The sequence below is a fragment of the Syngnathoides biaculeatus genome, chromosome 10 (assembly GCF_019802595.1).
Source record: "Syngnathoides biaculeatus isolate LvHL_M chromosome 10, ASM1980259v1, whole genome shotgun sequence".
Taxonomy (NCBI): Eukaryota; Metazoa; Chordata; class Actinopteri; order Syngnathiformes; family Syngnathidae; genus Syngnathoides; species Syngnathoides biaculeatus.
The window spans coordinates 8,025,456-8,052,852 of NC_084649.1; the positions used below are offsets into that span (position 1 = coordinate 8,025,456).

At 41.9% G+C, this 27,397-nt stretch overlaps 1 protein-coding gene across 9 annotated transcripts in view; it reads right to left on the minus strand.

Moving 5' to 3' along the window:
* slc2a9l2 (solute carrier family 2 member 9, like 2) overlaps positions 1-27,397 on the minus strand; it is a 112,377-nt gene that overhangs the window by 11,790 nt on the left and 73,190 nt on the right. For 7 of the 9 annotated variants that reach the window (XM_061832686.1, XM_061832688.1, XM_061832683.1 and 4 more), the window contains exon 12: positions 17,684-17,811. In XM_061832686.1, coding sequence (XP_061688670.1) covers positions 17,684-17,811 — 128 coding nt within the window. Of the gene's footprint in view, positions 1-2,421; positions 2,516-9,064; positions 9,160-17,683; positions 17,812-27,397 lie in introns of those variants that run through there. The other 2 variants (XM_061832692.1, XM_061832690.1) reach the window with 2 other exon arrangements.

The following is a 27,397-nucleotide window of genomic DNA, read 5'->3' on the forward strand; positions in this document are numbered from 1 at the left end:
CGAGTGCCCGCGCGGTTGCGCTGATTGGGAGGCACACACCTGCGCCTCATGCCGTATCCCTGATCGTCAACCCGTGTGTGCCGACCTTCGCCTGTTCTCCGACGGCGACAGGAGGAGGTGGTGACGATCAGGGATACGGAAGTACTCGAACGGGCCATGAAGCTCAACGATCTGGCGTGGACCAGTCGTCATCGGGGTCATATAAATACACAGGATAATCAGCCCGCATGAGGCGGAGGTGTGCGCCTCCCAATCAGCGCAACCGCGCGGGCACCCGCACAGCCCGGGCTGGAGCGGCAGGATCATGACAGTTGGGTGGGCTGGATGATTAGACATGGTTGTTGAGTATAAAGCTGCCACCTGCAGGTTGCTTCAAAATGCATGCTAAAGTAAAATTTACAGTTGAAAAAGCCAATAATGGGGCAGTCACCAAGATTACAGTGAATTTTGGTCAACATTCATTTTTCTAAGAATTAATAATCCGGGTAGTAACAACAAGAAGAGACAGGGCACCAAGGTGGGTTTCAGTCCACAGTGTATTGTTTTACTAGCAAGTACAATAGTTTGAATTAATTATTAGACGGGTCCAGGGGTACGTTGCCTCTCGCCCAGTCAACTGGGATAGGCTCCAGCAAGGCTGTGACCCTGAGATTAAACTGTATGGAAAATGGATGGATGGATGGATTCTTGGTTGCATTTAAAGATAACGAACAATGGAAAAGTGACTTAAAACATTGTTTGTATCAGTACACGCACACACAGAGATATATATATATATATATATATATATACATATATATACACACACAATCGCAATCTACACTTCCGACCAGATTGTATGTGAGTTAGGAGAGGTTGTTAAAGAAATTACGACAACGTCAACAGGGCACAAATGAAGGGATCATAAACAGAAAGGCATGCTTTAAATTTATTGCTGCTCTGATATGTCAACAATGCTAGATTAGCAAATGAAAATACATCTGTGAATCACTTTGCAAAAGACCTGAGGATAGAGATGTGAGCATCCTATTGATGACTAGCACTGTGGCAGACTAGACATCAAAGCTGGGAACCTAAATTTTAAAATTTGATTTATTCCGGGAGAACCATAAAGTTAGTCCTGGTTGCAATCGGTTTTTGATTCTTCATTCCCAATTGTACCTTTGTAGTCATTAAGGGTCAGTTCTTCGGCCCCTTTTTTTCAGCGTCTATATCCTACCCTAGAGTCAAATTCTTCATAACGTCATTGTTGGCTATCACAGCTATGCAGGTGACACACATGACTACAGTTCAATTGAGGGGTCGTGTCAGTCTCTAAAACACAAATAACTGGATGAGACAAAACCTTCAATTAAACCCCAACAAAACCAAAATAATTGTTTTTGACAGTAAAGGAAATTGGGTTGTTGCTAGTAATTACATAAAGTCACTCTCTTTCAAAACCACAGACAGTCTGAAACCTTGATAGATTCCAACCTGACTTTCAGCAGTCATATCAGATAAATCACGAGGAGGCTTTACAAGGAGCCTTCTATTCTGATTGCAATCGGTTTAGAAGCCCAAACAGAATGAATCTAAACTCCACATTAGGAACAAAGAGAACAAATCTGAACAGAATTTCATTCCATTTTACACAGGTGGAATATTCATCCATTCTCAAAACCGCTTATCCTGGTTAGGGTCATGGGGCACTGAAGCCTATGACGGGTGACTTCAGGCGAAAGGTGGACTACACTTTGAACTGGTCACCAGTCAGTCGCAGGGCACAAATCAACCTGGACTACCATTCGCTCTCACATTCATCCTGTCACTGAGTGGGAACTGAACCCAAGCTGCCCACACTAAAGTCAGACGTCAGTCAGCAAAGAAACTTGTAAAGTAATAATTCCTCAGATGTCAATTTGACAATAATCTCCCTTTTAGTGATGGCTGGATACTTGTTTATAAGTGATAGAAATAAACCCCATTTCTACCTGTGGTGCAATTAGTATGTTTCTAAGAACTCCTTAGGACAAGCAGATGTACGTGACTAACCTCTCTGACTCAAATGTCCAACACTGTGCATTTGTGGGAGAATCTAAAACAATACACAGCTCCACCAGTGCAGACAGGGACCTATCTGACATCTCGGGAGAAGACTTTGAACCAACAGACCAGACTTACACTGAGACGTGACAACACAATGATTCTGATTCTGGTGGACAACAGCCTTTACCTTTTTGCCTGCAAGAAAATAATATATAGCACATGGACAATAGGATGAGGACATTGAGCAATAATCCATCAATAAATAGTAACTTCTTTGCCACTATTTTTGTTTTGATTTGAGAAGACTTTATCAAGCTATTCAATTGTCAAGTGGTAAAACGCGACCGAATAATTTAAAAGATCCACTTCCCAGCACCGTCTCGAGGCAGAGGAGCAGCTTCAGTTGAAGGGCTGCTGTCATTGTCCTGCCCCACTGACAGACTGAGGAGATCCTTCCTCCCCCAGGCCATGTGGCTTTTTAGTTCCACTATGGGAGGGAAAAAGGAATATCATATTCCCTTAACTCTATACTGTCAACAATTTGCACATTAATGACCATGAATTTTCTTCCAGACCTTTTGACAGGACTGGAATTCCAACTTTGGTTTTATTGTATTACTGTATTTAAAAAAAAACACACACGTGTATAAGTCCATCCATTCATTTTCTGTACTCCTTAGTGATGTTTAACATTTTCAGTATCCTCTCAAATAATTTAGGTAACTTTGGTACTTAATCAAAAGTAATTCAGCATGCTTGCTTTGCTTTGTGTTGTGTTTTTATTGGAGAGACTGGAATAGTATAATTTCCCTTGTGGATGAATAAAGCATCCATGCCTCCTCTACCTGAAATTAGCCCACTAAGAGGTCGGAAGTGAGCCCTCTAAAAGGTCCAGCTGGACTTCAAATGTGTTTAACAGTGTACATGTCTCGCTACCCGCGTCGTTTCATGAAGAGCAGCTCTTGTGGCTTAGCAACGACGACAAGAACACTTTTCTAGCCCTTGTGAATTTTCTGAGATTCTACTTTGGTGTACATTTCCAGGCAATATAAAAAGACTGCAAAAAAAAACAGAGACAGAGGTAAAATCACATTATTTGGCACTGCCAAAGATCATGGCACAACTACCATTCCTTGGCTGTTCAGTGAATAAGCAGGCTGTTCATGTAAGACTGTTCATAATTGAGTGTACAGTGCCTTGAATAAACAATTGTTGATTTCCTGATTTATCAAACTTAGATTTTTAATATCATGAAGAAAACTTGCATATCTACAGTATCTTAAATGAGGATTGAACATCTCTGGCTCTTAGTAAACAAAAAGGATTTTCCCCTGAACCTGATAACTGGTGATCATTGTGGACTCATCTTGGCCTGCTCTATTAAGCAGAATTTGTTCAAATTTAGATATTGTTCTATGGGAGGTTTGGAGTGGTGGTGAATGTCCACTGCTTAGCACATCCACTTCACCGCTCTGAGGTCCCAACTTCATATATTTCTTATATGGTGTTTCTATGCTCTCCACGTGCCTGCATGACTCTTCTCCATGTCCTTTTGTTTGCTCCCACATTTCAAAAACATACCTCTTAGGTTAATTGAAGACTCCAAAATGTAACGTGCAAATGTAATATTAATAATAATAATATTTTTTTTAGGTGCCTTGTGATTGACTGGTGAACAGTCCTGGATGCACCCCATGACCACAGTGAGGATAAGTAGTTCAAAGAATGGATGAGCAAAAAAATTAGTGTAAACTTGAATTAAAGCCAACACTGTCAAGTCAATGTTTCTATTCATTGTGGTGCTAATATGTTATACAAGGCAAACAGGCGCTCATTTGCCTTTCAGAAAAAAAGTAGGCCAGATAACACTTATTATTATTATTATTATTATTAGCATACAGCATAACTGACAAGGGATGTCCCTCTATCACACACAACCCACAATCCGGGTTTCAAGAAAAAAAAAACATACAGTACATGTAGAATGAAAGTTAGATAAGATACACATTCAACAAACTATGGGTAACATAAACAGCCATGATCAATATTAGGTTAATCCTTATCATTCACAAACGTTGAGGATTAACGTCCCAATTACAGCAACAGTTCAACAATTTCTTTGGGACACGGCTTCAAAATTCAAGATACAGTATGCAGCACAACCAATTATGTAGAATAAAAACTGGACTGCGCACAGGCCCCTTTCACGTGGTCAATTCCCGGTCAGGGCAAAACATTGCTTTGGGTACTATTTCACGTGAAAGATGACATCTTTTGACATCCTTACAATTGTACATTGTGAAACATAATAACGTCGAATTTAATTGGAATACGTTAAGTTTAGCTTTTTTGTTGCACTGTTGGGTGTCAAAACCGTGCAGGCGGTCCCAAAGAAGTAACTTTTCACCGGTATATGTGTTTCAGCTTAACCTTCATAATTAATTATTATATATTTATCACATCATTTTCCATAACAATGTATGTTTGTTTATCATGCATTTTTCCCTGACCACACGTCAGAGCCTGTTGACCATGGCGGAACCAATGATGGATGCAGAGTGCGCAGTGCTGTTTAACATCTGCCTCACAGTTCTAAGGACCTGGATTCTGGCTCACCTGTTTGGAGTGCATGTTTCACCCCATGGCTGTGTGGGTTTTCTCTGTGTACTCCAGTTCCCTCCCACATCCCAAAATCATGCATGGCATAGCATGCATGACTCTAAATTGCCTGTCGGTGTGACTGTGACTTTGAAATATTATCTATATGTGCCCTGCCATTGGCTGGCAACCAGTTCATGGTGTATCCCGCCTCAGGCCTGAAGATAGCTGGGATAGGGTCCGGCATGCCCATGACCCCAGTGAACATGGATAAGCGGTATCCAACCTTCATTAATATGCCGGCTAAGCAACTCCATACACTTGCTGACTAACGTGCATGTGATATGATGTTCATTCTCTCATAAATTCCATAGACACGCTATAGGCTTTAATTGCTTGTGCTTCGACAACTAATATTTTTTTTTTTATCCTGTTCGGCTGTTAGATCACGCAGAATGCAAAATCTGCATCCCCTTTATGCCAGAAAAGTTTTACTGTGTCACAGTGGTGTTTTTTTTATATTTTAATTGAAGTTTATTGTGGAGCAGAATCTATCAGTCAAACAGAACAGAATTTCTAGAGGGGGAAGAGAGACAAAGACCAAGATCTAAGACAGTGAGAAAAGTAAATCATTACATACTGTATCTACAAAAATAAATATTCAATATGGATGTTCCATGAGACTGTAGCGCTACACCCTGTGAAGGAAGAAAAGGACAAAGTAGGACAGGAAAAGGACAGGAGAAGAATTATGCAAGACAAGGATAGTGAACCTGGATATCCAACTAAAATGTGGTGGGATTGACTAAGTGAATTATAGAAGTCTATAGAACAAGAATATAAATTGGGGGATTCATAAGCACTATGTGTATATGTGAATTATATGTCACAATATAATAAGAGTGCGTGCCTGCGGACACATGCAAGTGCATTCACACCCTTGTCCATGCACAAAGACTGACATAAATGTCCTATAATTGCTGTGTCCTCAACACAGAGGTTAAGGACCGCACCCAATTACTCGGGGACAGGACCAGGACCAGGGATCCACCCGAGAGCAACCCTGTGAACAGGACACGTCTCACAGCGAGGGACCCAGGGTGGTCCGCTGGCCCCTCCGAGGCGCCCTGACAACTGGGCACCTGTTGTGTGGCTGCAGGGGCACAATGCCAAAGGAGAAGAAGAGGAGGGAAGCGCAGAAGGATGTACGGAATGGACCTTTTCTCTCCTCTCTCATCTTGCTCTATTGGTTATTTGCATGTTCTCATCTGGTGTCTCCTTTCCATTCACAAATAAGAATATAATTGAAAAATGGCAGTTGTAACGTTACTTGTGATCAAATATCGAGATTGACTATTGTTCTGCTGTAGTTCGCAGTCCTATTCCGCTTGTCCATCCGTTTTCCGTCCAACTGAATATTCAGTCAACATTAAAACAAATAAAGCCATTTAAATAATAAATAGAGGGAGTATTTCTACCCCCTGCACAGCAAAACTGTGCAAAAAGAGCTGGCTTGAGTTTGAAAGGCACCAACTGATGGGTAAAGGTCAACCTGGCCTTTTGACATTTTCCAGACTGATAATGACTGACTTTGTCATTTTTCATCCATCCATCTATCCATCCATTTTCTCACCCACTTATCCTCACAAGGGTCATGGGAGTACTGGAGCCTATCCCAGCTATCATCGGGCTGGAGTCGGGGTACACCCTGATCTTGTTGCCAGCCAATCGCGGGGCACATCAAGACAAACAGCCGCACTCAGAATCACACGCAGGAGCAATGTAGAGTGTCCAATTATTGTTACTTCTTTTTGGGATGTTGGAGGAAACCAGAGTGCCCTGACAAAACCCACCCAGGCACGTGGAGAACATGCAAACTCCACACAGGCGGGGCTGCGATTGACGCTTTCCAGTTGCTCCACCGTCCCGCCTGTCATTTGTCATTTGTTCTTAATTTTCATGGATTGTGGCATGATGGGTTTCTTCTTGCATCTTACTTAACTTTACATGGCATGTACCTATTAAGTGATTGAATTACCAGATTGCTGACAAGCATTGATTGGTCAGATTTTTTTTTTCAGTGTCTTTTTCACAAACGTATTCTTTGTCAATTTACTGCCTGTTGTAGGATTAGAGCAGCTCCAAGCAGCTGAGACAAACTCCTTGTGTGCATTTGACATAATTGGAAAATAAAGATATTGATTCTGAAATCTGGCAGTAATCAGGCCCAGATGTGGCCAATGACATTGAACCCAACTTTGAAAAAACGATGCTTATTCATGGTCACCTTCTGATTTAACAATTTGATGATTTTATAAATAGTACATTTGTATTCATTCAATCATGGATCAAATTTCACATGCTATAATTATTATAAGAATACATGTCTTTTGGGGCTTAAACTGCTACCACATTTCTAACTAATGAGACTAATCAATTGATTACACATTGATGTAATTCCACTTCAAGCAATGTATGTAATTCTAGCTCAAATCCAATCTGCCTTGTTTCAACAGCAGCCAATGTCTCACATGCAAATGATGCATCTATGCATGTTTTTTGTTTTTCAAATTCCCTCCATTCTACTGTATATCATACTGGTATGCTAAGTTGTGATGCAGACTCAGTCCGGTACTACTATATTAAAACAATGGGCTCTTTTTCCCTTCAGTCCTTTCCTGCCACCAGCACAAAGAGAGCAATAAACTTCTTTAATTACATGCAGTCCCTTGCTTTGTGTTTGTCACTTATGTAAGGTTAGTTTTGCTCTAGCTAGAAGGCCAATAAAGTCATTCAATCTTATTTTGGATGTTAACAAGGCTGCTGGTAAATTTTGTATTAACCATTCTTGTGCTAATAGAAGTTTAATTAGACTCATCACGCTGTGGGAAAGAAGGACTGAACTTATTTCTTTTGAGCAGCTCATCTCACTGGTATGCAAATAAATGTCAACCTTAAAAAACATTTCATATTCTTGTGGTTTAAATAGGGGTATGGATTTTCCGCTTGCCTTTTAGTTAGGTTTATAAAATTAGACTTATTTTATAAACCTAACTTTTACTAAAAAAATAATTTCTGACCAACATGGTAAAGTAAAATAAATGTTGATGGGACTCTTTTTATTGTTCAAATAAAAAAAAAATAAAAACATTAAAAAAAAACATCGTAAACCTTACTCTTGGTTTGTACAGCTTTCCGCCGTAAGTTTTTTTTTTTTTAATTATTCAGTTACTAGGTTTGAAAAATATGAAGAGGGAGGCAAGGTACATCAAATAAAAATACATTATTAACAGGGCTTAGTTGTATTGTTTGTTTGTTTGTATTTTGGTAACTTGCTTACAGCGCTTGTTGCCTTATCCTTGTGTACTAGTATATTTGTTAAGAACAGTTGCTTTTCAGTTTCTATCACACACAAATCTCAAAAGTTTGTGAACAAACAGCAGTGACTATCCACATATCTATAATTAATTTATATTGTGAGTGGGTTGTGCCCACAGTAAATAATTAGTCGTCACAAGGAAAAAGAGAAAAAAACGCTTACTTTACAGCTTAGCAAAAATTACTTTAGGACGAAGTACTCAGTGGTTACTCTGCCTAAGGAGAGACCAGTGCAGTTCACCAGATTGAGCTTCTGCAGGAGCAGCTTAACCTTACAGTATGTAAGAAGTGCCCATCAACTGCAATTGGCTGGCAACCAGTTCAGGGTGTATCTCACCTCCTCCCCGAAGTTAGCTGGGATAGGCTCTAGCTCCTGCAACCCTTGTGAGGATGAGCGGCTTGGATAATGGCTGGATGGATAGAAGTGCTCATCAATACAATGTAACTTGTGGAAGGTGGTTAATGAAGAATTGCTTAAATAGTTTTCGCATTTCAGTGCTTAAACCAAATTGACAGCTAGAATGCCAAAGGTCAGAAAGGCAGTAAATTAGTGCAAATTGAAATTTTATTTGATGATAGCAAAGTTTGAAGGGTAAAATTAATTTATCTATTTTCTGTAGCTCTCATCCTCACTCAAATCGCAGGGGTGATGGAGCCCATCCCAGCTATATTTGGGCAGGAGGTGGGATACACCCTGAACTGGTTGTCAGTCAATTGTAGGGCACATATAAACAACCATTCATGCTCACATTGACACCTTTGGGCAATTTCAAGTCTTCATTTCACCAACGATGCATGTTTTTGTGATGTGGAAGGAAACTGGAGTTTCTGGGGAAAACCCACATATGCACGGGGAGAACATGCAAACTTCACTCAGGCATGGCTGGAATGGAATCCGAATTCTCAGAACTGTGAAGGAGATATGCAATCCAGTCGTCAAGAAGAAGGCCTGACTTTGTGCAGGCCATTCGAGTTCATTCACACCAGACTGTTTCATCCATATTTTGGGGACTCTTGCTCTTCTTGTGCACAGTCATGTTGGAAGAGGAAGGGGCCAGCTCCAAATTTTTGGGATCATGGAACTGTCCAAAATGTCTTAGTATGGTGAAACATTGAAAGCGGCTTTGAGTGGAACTAAGGGGCCAAGTCCAGCTCCTGAAAAACAACCTTGCATTATAATTCCCCCCTCCAACAAACTACACTTTGCATAATGCAATCAACCAAGTACCATTCTCCCGGTAACCTCCAAACTCGGACTTGTTCAACAGATTGACCTATGAAGAAGCTGATTAGCCACTCCAGAGATCGAGTCTCCACTGCTCTAGCCCTTTTGTGCATACAGGTCACTAGGGTGCACAGCTATTCAAAGGGCATTTTCTCCTCTATGAATTAGTATTAAAGTCACAGTTGTACATCAGTCACTACACCGGACACGTGTGTCTCAGGCCATACACCGCTATCTGCTGATCAGCTTTTGGAAGTGTATTTTTGTCTCAAAGACAAGATGGTGCCTTTTAGAACAATATATGTCCTTGCCTTCTTTTGTGGACACACTTGCAGGTGAAAAAAACAATGAGAGCATCAAGCAACAACTAAGGAGTAATTTAATTGTTAAAATACTTTTGTGATTTTGAGATTTTAGAAAATTGTGGTTAATCGTGTGTGCAATAATTTGGACATCACACGTTGAGTATTTCTGTAACTTTATTTTTTGAAAATACTTCATCTGCAATAACCTTTTAGCTGCAAATCGATGCATTTTGTTTTAATAGCAATATTTAGTGGATATTTTCCTATAATGAGAGGTGAAGTGCAGAACATGCTCGCAAAGCCGACAAGTTAATCAAGAAAATGCCATCAGATTCAAGCGAGGATGAAGCCAGTGGGATGGATGAGGAATGGATACAAGAAAAAAAAAAATCAAATTAGCAAATGTCAGCAGTAGTGACGGTAAAACTGAGGATGCTGAAAGAGAAGAGGATGCCAAGGAAGATGAGGTCTGGAAAAAGCTGACAGAGCTGAGGATGTCCTATCTGACAAAGGTCAAAAAGACAATAAAAGCAGATACATCTGGAAAATTAATGACAATGAGTTTTGAGGGAGACTTGAGAAAGTGAATACTGAGAGAGGAGACCCAATAGATTCCCTCATGCATATATTTCCCAAAGAGCTGATATATGAAATAGTATTCAATTCAAACCTTGGAGGTTTGTAGCAAATGACTGGGCAGAAAGTTGCGGACCTGTTCCCATGATGCGCCTCAACGTCCAATGACCCCGAGGCATCAGTTTACGTGGCCTCCTTTCTGTCACTTCAAAATGCTTCTACACTTTTAGAATACTGTACAGAGCTCACAGCTGACTATGGAATATTTAGGAATGGGAAAAATTGAAACAGTGGACTTGTTGCACAGGTGGCATCCTATCACAGTTCGAAGTTGGAGTCTTACACTTTGACTTACAAGTCATTTTGAGTCGTTTCCCCCAAAAAATAATCATATATTTTAAAATATATAATACAGTGTATACTAGCATTTGGATAAAATAATTTATTTAAGAAATAAATATTTAAAAGCAAGGCCTGTGTTACACAATACAGTATGCAGCACAACCAATGACGTAGAATAAAAACTGGACTGCGCAGAGCCCCCTTTCACGTGGTAAAGCTCCGGTCAGGGCAAAATATTGCTTTGGGTACTATTTCACGTGAAAGTTGACATCCTTACAATTGTAAATTTTGAAAGATAATAACGTCAAGTTTAATTGGAATACGTTGGGACTGCACAGTTCAGTTTTTATTCTACTTCATTGGGAAACACACAAAGGAGTACAAAAAGGAAATGTGAATAATGGTGAGAGAAAGGAAAAATGGCCGTATGAACGGGGAAACAGAAAACGGTGTAGCTGGGCTAAAGTTGAAAATGTGAGGATTTAATGTGGTCAATCGGCATGTGAGAGACAGAGAGAGAGAGAGAGAGAGAGAGAGAGAGAGGAGAGAGAGAGAGAGAGAGAGAGAGAGAGAGAATAAAAAATAAAATAAGAATAAAATTGGGATTTTGTGTGAAGCAAGTAATTTTCCGAAAATTATCAGGCACTAATCTTCTAATCTCGACAACCCGTGTGTACCAACCACCGCCTGTTCTCCGACCGACCCCGTAAGCCTGACTCCCTTGATACTCCTGCCTGCTTTGATCGTTCTCCCGTGTACCGACTCCTGCCTGCCCGCTGACCTGCTCTCTACGCCCAACGTCCCGACTACCGCTGCTGCACCTGACTGCCTGCCCGATTGGAATAATGAACGTTTTTCCCGTATTGCACCTGCGTCTCCCAACTCCTGCATTTGGGTCCTACCTCCGTTCCGAAGGGTCGTGACAGAACGATCTGGGCAAAATAGGACTCACCAGAAAAGACACAGAGTCGCCGGGATCGGCGCAAGGTAGGCCGACTGCCGGAGGACCAAGCCTGTCCGATCCAGGTAGGCTCCATGACGTTCTCCGCGTACGTGTCACACGCTCCGCCGGCAGCTATGAATACATCCCGACCACGACCCGTCCAGCACCTCACATTCTTTTGGACTCTGATTTTTCGGACTACGAGGAGGACCGGGATTTATATGACCGGCTACCTGACTACGAATGGGATTATTTCGACGATGAATCTCTTCGCCCGATCTTTAATCCCAGTCAGTTCGCTTCACCACCCCGCGTTTCCAACTCCCGAGCGTCTGCACCCGGTAGGTCTGAGTCCACCAATCCGTTTGTGGGAACCTGCTTGACCATCTACCCGGGTCCTCCGTGTGGCGGCCAGAAAGACACCATCCTCCTCCTCCCCCTCCTCGCCGGCAACGGTGAAACCAGCAGACCCGCAGCTGGTGGCGAAGCTTTCAGCCCTGAGGAAGGAGGGCCGCCAAATCACGAGGTGTTCTACCGCGAAATGCGGGCGGGGATAGAGTGGCAGAGCGCCGAACTGGCGGTCCTCACGGCGCAGGTCCGGCAAGGATTAGAGAACCAGCCTAGCTACGCTGACGTCGCGACTGCTACTGATTCACTGCTGACTCAGGTTCACGCTGCAGTGGCTACAGATCCGCTACCAAGCAAGGCTCATATCGCTGTCACAACGGATCTGCTGCCGAGACACGCCCACGTTGCAGTTTCGACGGACTCGTTACTGACTTATGCTCACACGGCAGTGGGAACTGATCCGCTACCAAGCCGAGCGCACGTTGCAGTGGGAACGGATCCGCTACCTCGCCATTCCCACGTCGCTGTGGGAATGGATCCACCCCCGCGCCATTCCCACGTTGCTGTATCAACGAATACACAGCAAGTTCACGTGACAGTGGAAACAGATCCGCCGACTTGCCATGCTCACATCGCAGTTTTGACAGACGCGCTGCTGACCAATTCTTATGTCACGGCATCCATCAACTCCTCCCCCAGCCGAGCTCACATCGCGGCTGGCAGCAGATTCACTACCGCGTCACACTCACATCGCGGTGGCGAATGGCTTCCGGGCGAACATCGAAGCAGAAGGGTGGAATTGGCGATTGAGGATGAGCCTGCCAGAGCGTCCGCAACATGTGTTTTCCAAAAGAACAGGATTCAGAAACGTAGTGCAGAGGGCTTGAGTTCCGAGGATGGAGGGAATTCAGATAAAGATTAGACGAGCTATTTTACTCCAGTTAAGAGGGGGAGGCTGACCTTATCATCCCTGTTGCTCCACGCTGTTGCCAATGATGCAGTAGTGCCAAGGCGAACATCAAGGGAGCAACAACGCAGTGGTGTGCCACCTGGGGGGGTTCAGTCCGCGGTCGCCCAATGCTTCTGCTTCATCGGCGACCGGCCCCCGACCGGGGATGCCTTCGTCTGGAGCTGTTGCATGCCTTGTTATGGTTCCCGCTACGTTTGGTTCCTCACCGAGGCCGTCCACCCGAATCGCCCCATGGGGATCCTGGTCCTTGGGGTCCGGGTTGTCCTCCTGACCTGTCCACCCGGACGCTTCGCGTTTGGTTGGGGTCCCTTGATACTCCTGCCTGTTTTGATCGTTCTCCCGTGTACCGACTCCTGCCTGCCCGCTGACCTGCTCTCTACGCCCGACGTCCCGACTACCGCTGCTGCACCTGACTCCCTGCCCAATCCCCGACCTTGGAATAATAAACGTTTTTCCCGAATTACACCTGCGTCTCCCGACTCCTGCATTTGGGTCCTACCTCCGTTCCGATGGGTCGTGACAAGACCCAGGAGATGTGTCCCAGAGGACAGAGGACTGGATCGCAGTTAAAACCCTGAAAGGAACCCCACGGGTTGCAGTGTTTTCAAACACCGTGCATGTTTATTTAGCAAATAGTTCATTGCTGTGTTTGCATCCCAGCTTGGTCTCTGTGGAGAGAGGCTCCTTTTGGCTGCTGTCAGTTCAAATGAAGAAAAGGACTTTTTGGTAACTATAAACCAACATTTCAAGGGGACCTGCTAACTAATTTAGGGTCCCACTTGACATATGTCAGGCGTCCTCGGAGTGGCTGCAGGGTAGAATGTAGCTTATCAAGTTGTGTGGGAGATTTTAGAAACTGGGTCTAAGAGTTATTGCAACAGTATGTACGGTATGCAGTACTTATATGTAATTTATATGTACATTTTACATCTGCTCTTTAAATATTGAATATATTTTACAATCCACTATTATTTATCAAAGCAAATTTGACAAACAAGTGAACCTTTCAAAGAAAACTAGGGGGCTCATCAAATATTTTGCACCTTCAAAGACAATTATCAAGGGGGGGCTTAGTTTACTGCTCTTTCAAAACCGATACATAGTACGTTTTCAGTTATTCTCTCGATTTTCTTCCAAATTGAGAATAAACAGACATGATGTCACATCTCAGCGGTGCGGAGGCGAACCCGAATGCAGAACTCCCAAGCAAAGGCATAATGTTCAGTGGGTTTTATTTTTAACTAAAGAGATGCACAATTACACAGTCCAAAAAAGCGGGATCCAAAAAACGAGAAACAGGGTTCGATGACTATGAATCTAAGTATCGGAGTAAAACGGGACGTGGTGAAGAATACTCACTAACACAAAGCAACGAACTGGAAAATGCCAGTGACAAAAACTCCAACTTAAATGCCTGTCTAATGGGTTGTTTTCACTGATGACACATTTTTTGCCGAATTACCCACACACCACTGCGGACCACCATTTAAACTTGGTATTTATTATGAGTATCAAAAAATATAATGCATTCATTTAAAACAAGAGAAGCAAGATTTTCTTGCTGTTATAAAGACAATTTTATCCACCTGTGGTATATTGGTCAAAACACAATGTAAAAAGTATGTTAAAAAAAGGAAAATTAAAGGAACTGAAGAAGTATGTACTTTCGTGTGAAATAGACACTAACCCTGAGCTGATCAATGGATAGGTTTCCAATTACGCCATCAAAAAAGAAAAATTCAGAAATCACAATGTATGATTTTTTACATGATATAGCTGCAAATAAGTATTTGAATACTTCAGAAAACCAATGTTAATATTTGGTACAGTAGCCTTTGTTTGCAATTACAGAGGTCAAACATTTCCTGTAGTTGTTCACCAGGTTTGCACACACTGCAGGAGGGATTTTGGCCTTTGCCGCAGACAGTTTCTGGGCTGTTGCTGAGAAATATGGAGTTTCAGCTCCCTTCAAAGATTTCCCATTGGCTTTAGGTCTGCAGACTGGCTAGGCCACGCCAGAACCTTGATATGTTTCTTACGGAGCGACTCCTTGGTTTTCCTGGCTGTGTGCTTCAAGTCATTGTCATGTTGAAAGACCCAACTACAACCCATCTTCAATGCTCTGACTGAGGGAAAGAGGTTGTTCCCCAAAATCTCACAATACATGGCTGCGGTCATCCTCTCCTTAATATAGTGCAGTCGTCCTCTCCCATATGCAGATAAACACCCCCAAAGCATGATGCTACCACTTCCATGCTTCACAGTAGGGGTGGTGTTCTTAGGATGGAACTCATCATTCGTCTTCCTCCACACACGGTCAGTGGAATTATGACAAAAAACTTTCTCCCATCACTCCTCTGTATCATCCAAATGACCATTGGCAAACTTAAGACGGGCCTTGACATGTGCTGGTTTAAGCAGAGGAACCTTTTGTGCCATGCATGATTTCAAACCATGACATCTTAGTGTATTACCAACAGTCACCTTGGAAACGGTGGTCCCAGTTCTTTTTAGTCCTGGGCTGATTCCTCACCTTTCTAAGGATCAATGAGACCCCACGAGGTGATATCTTGCATGGGGCTCCACTCCGATTGAGATTGACAGTCATGTTTAGCTTCTTCCATTTTTCTAATGATCGCTCTAACAGTGGACCTTTTTTCACCAAGCTGCTTGGCAATTGCTCCGTAGCCATTTCCAACCATGTGGAGTTGTACATTTTTGTCGCTGGTGTCTTTGGACAGCTGTTTGGTCTTGACCATGTTGTCTTTATGCACCTAACGACCTCACACAGGTGCATCTGATTCAGGATAATTCATGGAGTGCAGGTGGACTTTTAAAGGCGGACTAACAGGTCTTTGAGGGTCAGAATTCTAGCTAATATACAGGTGTTCAAATACTTATTTGCAGCTGTATCACACAAAGAAATTGTAAAAAAAATCATACATTGGGATTTCTGGATTTTTCTTTTTAGATTATCTCTTTCACAATGGACATGCACCTACGATGAAAATTTCAGACCCCTCCATGATTTCCAAGTGGGAGAACTTGCAATATAGCAGGGTATTCAAATATTTATTTTCTTCACTGTATATGGATGCATGCCTTATGCCTTGGTCAGTTTCTCTACCAGAGCGTGCCCATGCAAGGATAATTTGGCTTTATTTTACTTTTACAAGTTAAATAACAGCACATCTATTTTTATCATACTCTTTGTACATTCATCCACAGCTTTTCCCCACTCTTTTGACAGAGTTGACCTCATAGCCTTTTGAAAGCTAACGTGGGAGGAAAATGCTTGTGAAACAGGTACACTGACTGTTATTGTCAATGGCAACTGAATTTGAGGCAAATGGGTGATGATGAACAACTGCTATGTTTTTTTTAAACAGTGCATGTCGTGACTGGCACACACCATCAAAGAAGTGTTTTTGCTGCATATGTAAGCGATAAAGCCAAAAAGCCATTTGTACAGCTTTCAGTGGTGGTCCCAAGCAGCCCAACCCTATACGTACTCAAACACAGGCTGCCACTCTCTTAGTAGAAAGAGAGCTGAGTGCACTACGACCAGTCTACAAACTGCAAGACAACAGTATCTCACAGCGTGCATAACTATAGAAATGTTTGTAATGCAAGATTTTTTTTCCTCCTGGCTTGTTTGTTGAAAATTATTGTGATGCCCCAAATCAGCAATGCTTTAAACCTGTCTCAAAAAGTCTTCATTTTGGTGAATAATTCAGAAACATTAGAAGGGCTTTTAAATGAGCTGTAGACAGCCCCCATCTCGTTTGACATTGTTGTGACGTGCAAGGCCTCTTTCACAGTGATCACATGATTTTCTGGATCTTTGAACCAAGTGTCATAAGACTGTTTGGCCACTCATCTGCTTCATTTGGTTGAATCACATTCAAGCGCATAGGCACCAAATAACATCCCTTGGTACATGGAGGCAGACGTGCGAGCTTCTGGGACATATTTGGTGGACTTATTTCAAAAATGGGGATCCAACCATCCTAGTAATTATAGAAATCAGTTCATTGAGGACATTATTATTATTATTATCATTGGCCTGGGCCGTGTTAAACTAAGTGCAGTGCTGGATTTGCACTTTTAATAAAACCAGAGCCCTAACTATATGTCATAATTATGATGCTAACAAAAGGGGTTGAACTTGTCGCTGTAGGGAGCCATACTGATGGAGAAGTTCACAATCATGTGTATTTGTTAACCTTTTTTTCCCCTCTACATATCTGCATTTCAGTCTGCATATTTATGGTCAATTTACTCCTGCAGTGAGGATTTATTAAGGCTTCATAAATCTAAATGTGATGATACATTTCTATTCGTGTGACAAATACATATCCTGGCTTTGAAAGGGTTGTAAACCCTCTTTTTTTATTTACATACATGAAGACAGTTTCATCTGCTGCATTGCGCAATCCTCAACTTGTGCATGCTAGCATGTCATACCTGTAGGCGTTGACACTGAGAATAATTTCAAGTCTTTCTCATGATTTTTATAATGCAATCTGGTGGACACCATTCAATAGCTATAGTGGGGTCTCCTAGATCAGTGTTACCCAACCTTCTGTGCAATGTCAACCAGTTTAGAGGACGCATTTTCGCTCACATAAGCTATATATAGAGAGACAAAGCACAGTTGAAATAACTATTTTAACAATGCTATATGTAACTTTAAGATGAAATAATCATTACTGGGTGTTAAGTCAACTGGGTGAGTTCCACACACCCTGCCTTTTAGTTCATAGGTTTGATATTGAAACTGTCGCTCAAATGCAAATGATGCCCAATCCTAAAATGTCTGCAGTCAAAATAATGTTCGGAACCCATTCCTCATGTCTATTATCGTATAACTTTATGATAGTATAATTTTTTTAAATCAGCACCTCCACACTACTCACCAAGAATGGACACATACTGTATATACAGTGGTAAAAGGGCTGTGAGCTTACCTGTATAAATGGGAACAAGAGGCCAACTGCAAAGTTGGACAGCCAGTTCACAATGCCTGCAATCATGAAGGCGGCAGGCCTGTACGATTGTTCAAACAGTTCACCAGTCAGGATAAATGGGATGCCTCCTAACAAAGGAGAAAACAATGTCATCAGTTATCAACTGAGCTACAGTTGATCCAGTGCTATGGGACCACATGAAAGGGAACGTGACAATTCCGTTCTCTTCCAATCAGCTGAACCGCTTGTTGTGAATACAAGGCATGTACAGTACAATGAGTCTTTGGCATATTTTTCTTGCTTATAACAGACCTGATTCAACACAAGCACTGCCACTAAATGGTAGGTAGCAGTTAGCGGAGGTTGTTAAGGCAATTTCAAAATTATAAGTTGTTCATGCATTGCTCATATAGATACTTATATACATACACATTTCATCAGCATTATTATAGGCCAGCTACTAAGGAAGCTCTGCCACTTAACTGCTGTTTTTTTGTTGCTGCTGCTGCTGTTTGTTTTTGAACCTTTCCTCTTTAGTTGCATGGCCTTTCAGAGTGGTGGATCTGGATGCCTTTGTGTTGGAACAGTTTTGCTGTGCGACTGGGGAATTTGAAATAGTCCCTCTGCTTTTATTAAATTGTTGTGATGTTTATTGAAAGGGTTTTATGGGCCAGGCAGAGGAAAAGAACGGGCAAAGGACAAGCGTTGAAAACCAAAGCAGCAGAAGAAGAATCATCATGAACATGCATGTATGCACATTAAATTTGGGGGGTGGGAGGGAGACAAGTCCAGCAGGGGGCCCATACAGTGGGACACCATCGACCCTCCAAGTCTCAGGGATGTCCAAGCCAAACTGAAGCAACCTGAGCAGTCTCAAAGGGAGGGGTACTGGAACCAGACAACAAACCCCCACCCCCAGTGAGCCCCACCACTGCCACCCCCTTCATCTACCACAGAGAGCATGGGATCGCCTGCCACCAGCAGGGCTCAATGGAGGAGGCAGCAGCCACCCAAAAAAACAGTCATAGCTCACCAAAACAAGCCCACGTTAAGCATCCGTCAAAACAACTTAGTGCTTTTGAGAAGAATGGAATAGTGAGTAGCGGAGCAAAGTTGTCCGTGTTAATAGTGCTCATATTTCTCATCTCCCACGTCTTATCCATCAAACGATTCATCTTGGTAGCACTCAGAACAAAACTACAGTACTTTTTTTTTCCCCTGTGCTAACATGATGTCATAATGGTGACAATGTGTAAAACCCCATTGAATATAAACTATGCATTATAGAAATAACTCCCGTTATTCTCACTTGTTCTACATTGTAATAACGGTAGCCGGCAGAGGACTTTCACCCCACATTGTGGAAATGATTGATTTTTTTTTTTTTGTTTAACCCCGGTCCTCAGAACTTGTGCTCACAAGTTGGTCAGATGTCATTTCACCATTTTGTCTGTTTTACACCGGAGCCTAGACCACATGGAGGATAAAAACACCCATGTGTGGATGCTGTTTCTGGACTTCACCTCTGCGTTCAACAAGATCATCCCCCAGAATTTAACATGCAAACTGGGTCACTTGGGCCTTATCACGCCTTTATATGATTGGCTTCTGGACATCCTCACCAGCAAAATTATCTGTATGTGTGAATAAAAACATCTCCAGTGTCATCACCACAATTTTGTCCTCAGCCCCTTGCTTTTCACCCTGATGACCTATGACTGTCATCCCTAATAGTACTCCAACCGTTGATAAATTGCCAACTGTTTTCATGTTGGCAATGTATCACATTTCATTTGAAACATGGGTAAAATGTCAAATGTGTACAGTGAAGAAAATATGTATTTGAACAACCTGCTATATTGCAAGTTCTCCCACTTAAAAATCATGGAGGTGTCTGAAATTTTCATCGTAGGTGTATGTCTACTGTGAGAGAGATCATCTAAAAAGAAAAATCCAGAAATCACAATGCATGATTTTTTAATGATTTGTGTGATACAGCTGCAAATAAGTATTTGAACACCTATCAGCTAGAATTCTGACCCTCAAAGACCTGTTCGTCCGCCTTTAAAAGTCCACCTCCACTCCATGTATTATCCTGAATCAGCTGTGTGAGGTCGTTACCTGCATAAAGACACCTGTCCACCCCATACAATCGGTAAGACTCTAACTTGTAACATGGCCAAGACCAAAGAGCTGTCCGAAGACACCAGACACAAAATTGTACAACTCCACATGGCTGGAAAGGGCTACGGAGAAATTGCCAAGCAGCTTGGTGAAAAAAGGTCCAGTGTTGGAGCAATCATTAGAAAATGGAAGAAGCTAAATATGACGGTCAATCTCAATCAGAGTGGAGCCTCATGCAAGATATCACCTCATGGGGTCTCAATGATCTTAAGAAAGGTGAGGAATCAGCCCAGGACTACACGACAGGACTTGGTCAATGACCAGAAAAGAGCTGGGATCACCGTTTCCAAGGTGACTGTTGGTAATACACTAAGACGTCATGGTTTGAAATCATGCATGCCACGGAAGGTTCCCCTGCTTAAACCAGCACATGTGAAGGGCTGTCTTAAGTTTGCCAATGGATGATACAGAGGAGTCGTGGGAGAATGAATTGTGGTCAGATGAGACCAAAATGGAACTTTTTGGTCATAATTCCACTAACCGTGCTTGGAGGAAGACAAATGATGAGTTCCATCCCAAGAACACAATCCCCAAGCAAAGCATCCTTTGGGCATGTTTTTCTGCACATGGGACAGGACGACTGCACTGTATTAAGGAGAGGATGACCGCGGTCATGTGTTGTGAGATTTTGGGGAACAACCTCTTTCCCTCAGTCAGAGCATTGAAGATGGGTCGTAGTTGGGTCTTTCAACATGACAATGACCCGAAGCACACAGCCAGGAAAACCAAGGAGTGGCTCCTTAAGAAACATATCAAGGTTCTGGCGTGGCCTAGCCAGTCTCCAGACCTAAACCCAATAGAAAATCTTTGGAGGGAGCTGAAACTCCGTGTTTCTCAGCGACAGCCCAGAAACCTGTCTGACCTAGAGAAGATCTGTGTGGAGGAGTGGGCCAAAATCCAACCTGCAGTGTGTGCAAACCTGGTGAACAACTACAGGAAATGTTTGACCTCCGTAATTGCAAACAAAGGCTACTGTACCAAATAATAACATTGGTTTCTCAGGTGTTCAAATACTTATACTTCTGGATTTTTTTTTTTTTTAGATTATCTCTCTCACAGTGGGCATGCACCTATGATGAAAATTTCAGACCCCTCCGTGATTTCTAAGTGAGAGAACTTGCAATATAGCAGGGTGTCAAATACTTATTTTCTTCACTGTATCTATGTGTATTAGCCCTTTTCTCAGCTTTGGTGGCTATCATGCTAAATGTTAGCATAATAACAGTAAGCATGTTAGCATCTGATCTATTCTCTTTGAAATTAGCACCTGACCACCAGACAGTTCAATGCTTGTTGACTTGCTCTTGAGTTTTCTGTATACAGGATAGTATCTTGCTGAATGTTAGCATAACATTGCTCACTTGAAAACTGGAGGGCTTCAAACAAAAGAGGCTCTTTTCTGAGTTGTTTAACACATGATGATAGATGTGAATATCATGAAATAAAAGCTGGAATTCTCAACTTTTGTCTCATATACACCCAAATCCCAAAAAGGATGTGAGCTTGCCATTCAATACTTTTGGAGAGGATAATATAATCAGAATAATGGATTTTATTTGAAGGAACTTTTTCGAACACATAAGGACACTATAAATTCGATCAGGTAAAAAAAGGTAAAAATTAAGGACACGAAGACCGTCAAGGTAAAAACAAGACTATGGGGAGTATCCTGAACAAATATAAGAGGGAAATGAAGTTTGAATTGGTCAGGAGTGAGTTCCAGAAGATGGGAGCAGAGTACTTTACTCCCCAATGTGGTGCGTTGGGCAAACGAAACAGCAATGAAGAGTGAGCATGACGATCAAAGGGTACAAGAGCAGCGCCAGATGCACCCTTGGGGCACAGCTGCGGTTACTAAGAATGGCTGGTTGAAAGATTTAAATTGAATGAACTGAGTGCAAGAACTACAAACATGCAGCAGGTAAAAGCTGGCACCAGTGAAGGCCTGGAAAAAATTCTCAAGTAAAGAAACTCAGAATGTGGTGACGTCAACTGGGCTCCAGACTCAAAGAAGCCATCGACTGGAGAGGGCTTCTCATCAAAAGGTGAAAGTTATATGAACAACTACAGTATGTAAATTGTCTGAACAATATTGAGACCCTGAAAATGGAGATAGTCTGCATAAAATAGCTGTAATCAGAAATGGGCAGACTCGAGTCAAATGACTTGACTCGGGTTGCCAGTTTTGTGACTTGCCTACCACATACATCAAAAAGAGATGACTGTCGACTTGGTAGCCAAACAACTTGACTTTTACTTCAACTAAATGACTTCACAGGTCATCTCATTATTTTTAAGTTGGAAACATTTTCAGAGCTCATTCGTGCTAACCTGGCAACATGCACCCACGCACACACACCCGCACACACACACACTTGTATGCTTGCCAGTGTGAAGAAGCCACGAGCCTTGACTTTCAAAGTCTGGTTTGGGACATTTGAGAATAAAAATGTGATTGTGAGTACTGTATTTTAGAACAGGTAAGAAATGTAACTCAGGGTGGAAGAATTTACGATACTGTAACTGTCAAAAACTTTTGTTTCAGTTCAAGGCATCTAAAACCATTCATCCATCCATTTTCTTTGCCGCTTATCCTCACGAGGGTCACGGGAGTGGTGGAGCCAATCCCGGCTGTCAATGGCAGGGTGCACCCTGAACTGGTTGCCAGCCTATCGCAGGGCACATGAAGACAGACAATAGTCACACCCACAATCACACCTAGGGACAATTTAGAGTGTCCAATTAATGTTTGATGTTTTTGGGATGTGGGAGAACATGCAAACTTCACATAGGCGGAGTCGGGATTGACCTCAGAACTGTGAGGCCAATGCTTTACAGCAGCTCCACCGTACAAATTATGTAATTGTTAACATTTTATAACAACAGAGTATCATAACAAGGGATAGAAGGATTTAAGAAAATTGTCCGAAACTTTCATTCCGGTTCAAAGGCAGGGATGACTTTTTTTCTTCGTGGACTCGTACCAGGCCGTGAGGCATTTTCCAGTAAGACAAAGCAGTGTGCATAGGAGCAGAAAGTAGCGTCAAATATGTAATGCCAAGCACCAAGTTGAGAAGAAGTGAAGCAGTGTTGCCAGCGGTCAGTTGTGGGGACTAAAATAAAAAAGGCAAACATTTGCGGGGATGACAAAACACTTGGCGCTAGAAGATGCCAGGTGTTTTATAGGTCTGCTGCATCGGATCACCTTGCATTACGATCAGTGACAGAAATAATGAGAAAAGTCCAATCCACTATTTGTAATTACAATACAAATTGTAAGTGGTTGCGTGTGAACATAATTTTCTAACTACTGAAGAAGGATATTAAAGTGTAACCATTAAAATGCCATCTGTTGTGTCGACTGTGATAAATCTGCCTGCACTATGTTTTTAAAATTGAGACCACAGCGCATGAAACATAACCTTCAACCTAATGACAACTGTCAACAGTCCAGAGTCAATGCTTTTAATTAAGAATGTTTAACTGTGAACACACCCACATCCCTTATGAGAAAATGTTTCCTTTTTCAAATTAGTTGTGCTCTGGATATGTAACATTCAAGATGAAAAATGAAAATATTACATATTGTAACTTACTGTATATATTTGTTTTTACATGACAAAACATAGCCTTTCAACACTGGTGTGTGGACTTGTTCTATCCACTGCAAATACTGTACAGTGATGATTCAGTCTCTGCTTTTGTTTAATGGAGTTTCAAGGCTGTCACCACAATGTAAAAAGCATTCTTTTTTTCAAACAAAGTTGAGTGAAAGTCAGCATGAAATACAACTTGAAAACATTTGTTCATTTATTCATTTTTCGCACCTGTTGGAGATTTAATTAATTTGCATAAATTGGAGATTTTTATCTGAACCATGCACCCCTGCTGCAAAAACAAGCTGCTAACATGAGCCAAGCACCTTTGCCAGCAGTGCTTGTGAACGACACGTTTGACATTTTTTGACAATATATTGTTTAAGCAGAAACAAAGTACAACAACACATCATAAATGCACATGGACTTTTGGATTTGAATCTCCCTGGTCACATACAGATGTTTTCAAAAGTCAGGCGCACTGTTATTCACAGATAAAACAAAGATAATATCGCTACCATTGTGTCTTATCTGGATGTTGTTTTATCCGTCTTTGTTAAATAAGCTATATGCTGAAAAAATGACGGCAGCGACATTGACAGAGTAAAAATGTATATGAGTGAAACAGTTTCTTCCATTGTGTTTCTTGCTAAAGATCCACCCATCCATTTACAACCTACAGTATATGTTTTGCTCAAGATTACCGAAAGGCTAAAGCTTCTCCCAATTGACTTCCAATGAATAGCGAGGAACACGCTGGACTCATCATGTCAATCAAGGACAGCAATTCACAAACTGCTCCTTTAAAGATATGAAAATCCAATTTTCCAAAGTGCTTTGATGATAAGAGGAATGGGGAACAGGGGTCTAGCCCACCATTGGATTAGTATTTCATCAATTAAAAACTGTGTACATCTCTGTAAAGATTCATATAGTGTCCCTACAAAGTCATTTGGAAAATGTCAACAGTGGTGAACTCTCGTGTCGATTGTGCAAATTGTGCAGACACAAAATACTTCAAGCACATGAGTGGCCGGTATGGGTTAAAAGCAGTTGTACAAATAGTGCAGAATGGCCAGACTACTACAGTGAGTGCACAAATCACGTAACATTGGCTCTACAGAGATATGATGACAATCTCAAAGGTTTACGTTAACTGTTTAAGAAATTAATTGAAAGAGGAAAGAAGCCTTTGGAAAGTCTATTATATATATATGTAAATGGACTGCTATTGGCTGGGGACCAGTTCAGGGTGCACTCCACCTCTCACCTGGAGATAGCTGGGAGAGGCTCCGGCGAGGATAGGAAGAATGAAAGATTGAATGAAAGATCCACAAAGAGATTCACATAACTCTGTCCAGGGGGAACCTCTGCATTAAATCCAATCCTACTCCCAAAACTGTGCATCATCATTCCAGCTATGTGCTACTGAATCATTGTTTCCCAAAGTTGTCTGTTTTGTTTTCTTCAAACTGTAAATGTGCCAGATTACAGGGGCAAAATTAAAACTCCTACGGAACAATCTTGTGAATGGTAAAGCAATCCAAACTGCATATGGCTGAATTTGGATGTACAAAATGACTGATCCCTATAGAGGCTTGAAAAGCTCTATATTGGGGCCCATTTTAGGTAATTTAAAGTCTCCACAAAAAGGACAAAAAAATGACTTTTTAGTTCAACACATCACAGAGAAGAGTCTTGTTAAAAAGCCTGATAATGAATGAATGAAATTGCTATTTAAGTGAACTCAAGCTTCAAAATGGTCAAGAATTGAGAAATTCTTTCAGCTTGTGGACGCTGTGCCTGTGTGCTGCTGAGAGGTCAGGAAATCTGGCCTCTCTCGTCTATGAAATATACATACCACCTTCCTTCTCTCATGGCTAATTTCCAGCAGCCAAGCTACCACACCACATGCTTTCACGGTTGTAGAGAAGAGTATAAGGAGCAGAAACTGCGCCACAAGTACAATTGTCCCTCCAAACAGATGGGGCCAGGAACTGAAACCCAGGCCTGTGAGGCAGAGATGCAAACCAATCATCCAATGTGACACACTAATATAATTAAAGGTAATTTGAGCAAATCTGTCATTTCAGAATCATGATGTACTCTATTAAACTGATAGTCCTTCGCATTAATCAGTACCCAAGAAGTACTTCTGGTTCACAAATGTTGGTGACCCCAGGTCTGCTCCATCCAGGTTACATTTAAAATTTTGAAATTATTATTAGATTGTAGTGTATGCGCTATATTTTTTTTACAGTGATATAGTCTTGTGTGGGTGTGTGATTGCCCATGTGTTCATATAACTAAACCCTACTTATAAACAGGGTGTCTCCAAAAAGTATATACATACTTTAAATAATCCACCCATCCTTTTCTTTGCCGCTTATCCTCACGAGGGTCGCGGGGAGTGCTGGAGCCTATCCTAGCTGTCAACGAGCAGGGGTACACCCTGAACTGGTTACCAGCCAATCGCAGGACACATTGAGACAAACACCTACACTCACAAATACACTTAGGGGCAATTTAGAGTGTCCAATTAATGTTCCATGTTTTTGGAATGTGGGAGGAAACCGGACTGTCCCGAGGAAACCCACGCAGACACGGGGAGAACATGCAGACGCCACACATGTGGGTCCGGTATTGAACCCGGGACATCAGAACTGTGTGGCCAACGCTTTTACCAGCAGATCCACCATGCCACCACTTTAAATAATGATAGGTGTAAATTATTTTACATGTTAAAAACTATGGAAATTATAATAAACATCAAGTTTACAATTATTTAAAGTGTGTATACAATTTTCTGGTACACGCTCTACTTGAAAATCTGTGCTTGAATTGGAGGTTAACTGTCATGGGTGTTGTCATTTTTCTTCCTCGTACGCACCTGTAATTAAAATTCTCTTCTTGAACTCCTCCTTACATCTGGAGTTGGACATTTGGGTCCTATCCGTTGTTCTGCCCATGACAGTTAACAAGTCAGACCCATGTGGCCAGTTACTAGAGGAAATGCTCATTTTCTTTAAAAAAAAAATAAAGGCAGGATGGGATTTGGGAATTGGAAATGTGGATCGCTCTTTTGAAGACTCTCTAATTGCTCTTATTTGGCAAGCAAGTCTGGTTCCAAGGATGGCAGACCAGGTTCACGCTCCCGGCAATATGTTAAGCGTGAGTCAAATTCTCCACCTGTGACCATCATTGTGGATTAAGGAATAAAACATTTTGTAAAGCGCAAAGCATGAAATAAGATGGGAGTAATTGATGCGGGGGGAGGCTATCAATATTCTGCATCTGTAAATGATTGGTGGGGCGGGGTGATGTGCATTTGTAATCTGTGTGGAATCTCACATTATGGGGACTCAAGTTTTCAACAGTCCTTTTCGTTTAACTCAGTAGTCCTCATCTCGATATCATTTTCATTATACTGCAAGGAAGGTAGCACATTCTTTCCTGAGTGTAATGTACCCAAACGGTCTGCTCAGTAATACACTTGCTTACTTTGTCAAGGATTGCAGTTTCCAGCAACCAACGACCCTCTCGCTGTAATACTGTCAGAAGAAAACAGTCTTGCAGTATAAAAGACAACTGCAGAGTTCTAACTCTAAACAGACACCGTCTAAAGGTATTTAGAGAGGCTCTATGTTGGTGAGAGGCTTGACAGAACTTGATAACCCTGATTGAAAAAAATGATATTTCATAGAAGTCCATGGAAAGGGTAAAAATGGCCGGCTGACCTGCTGATGGGTATTTGGATTTTGGAATAAAAAGAAAGACCCTGGAGCTCCAGGAAGCGCCAACCACAATGTTGTTAAATAGGGCCAAAGGTCTTGCTTCAAATCCTGTGACAACATGGTGAAGGGCATCAGGGTGAGTATTTTCAAGAAGAGTGTACTGTATGTGGAGAGCACGCAGAGCCTAAAGTCACTCTGGA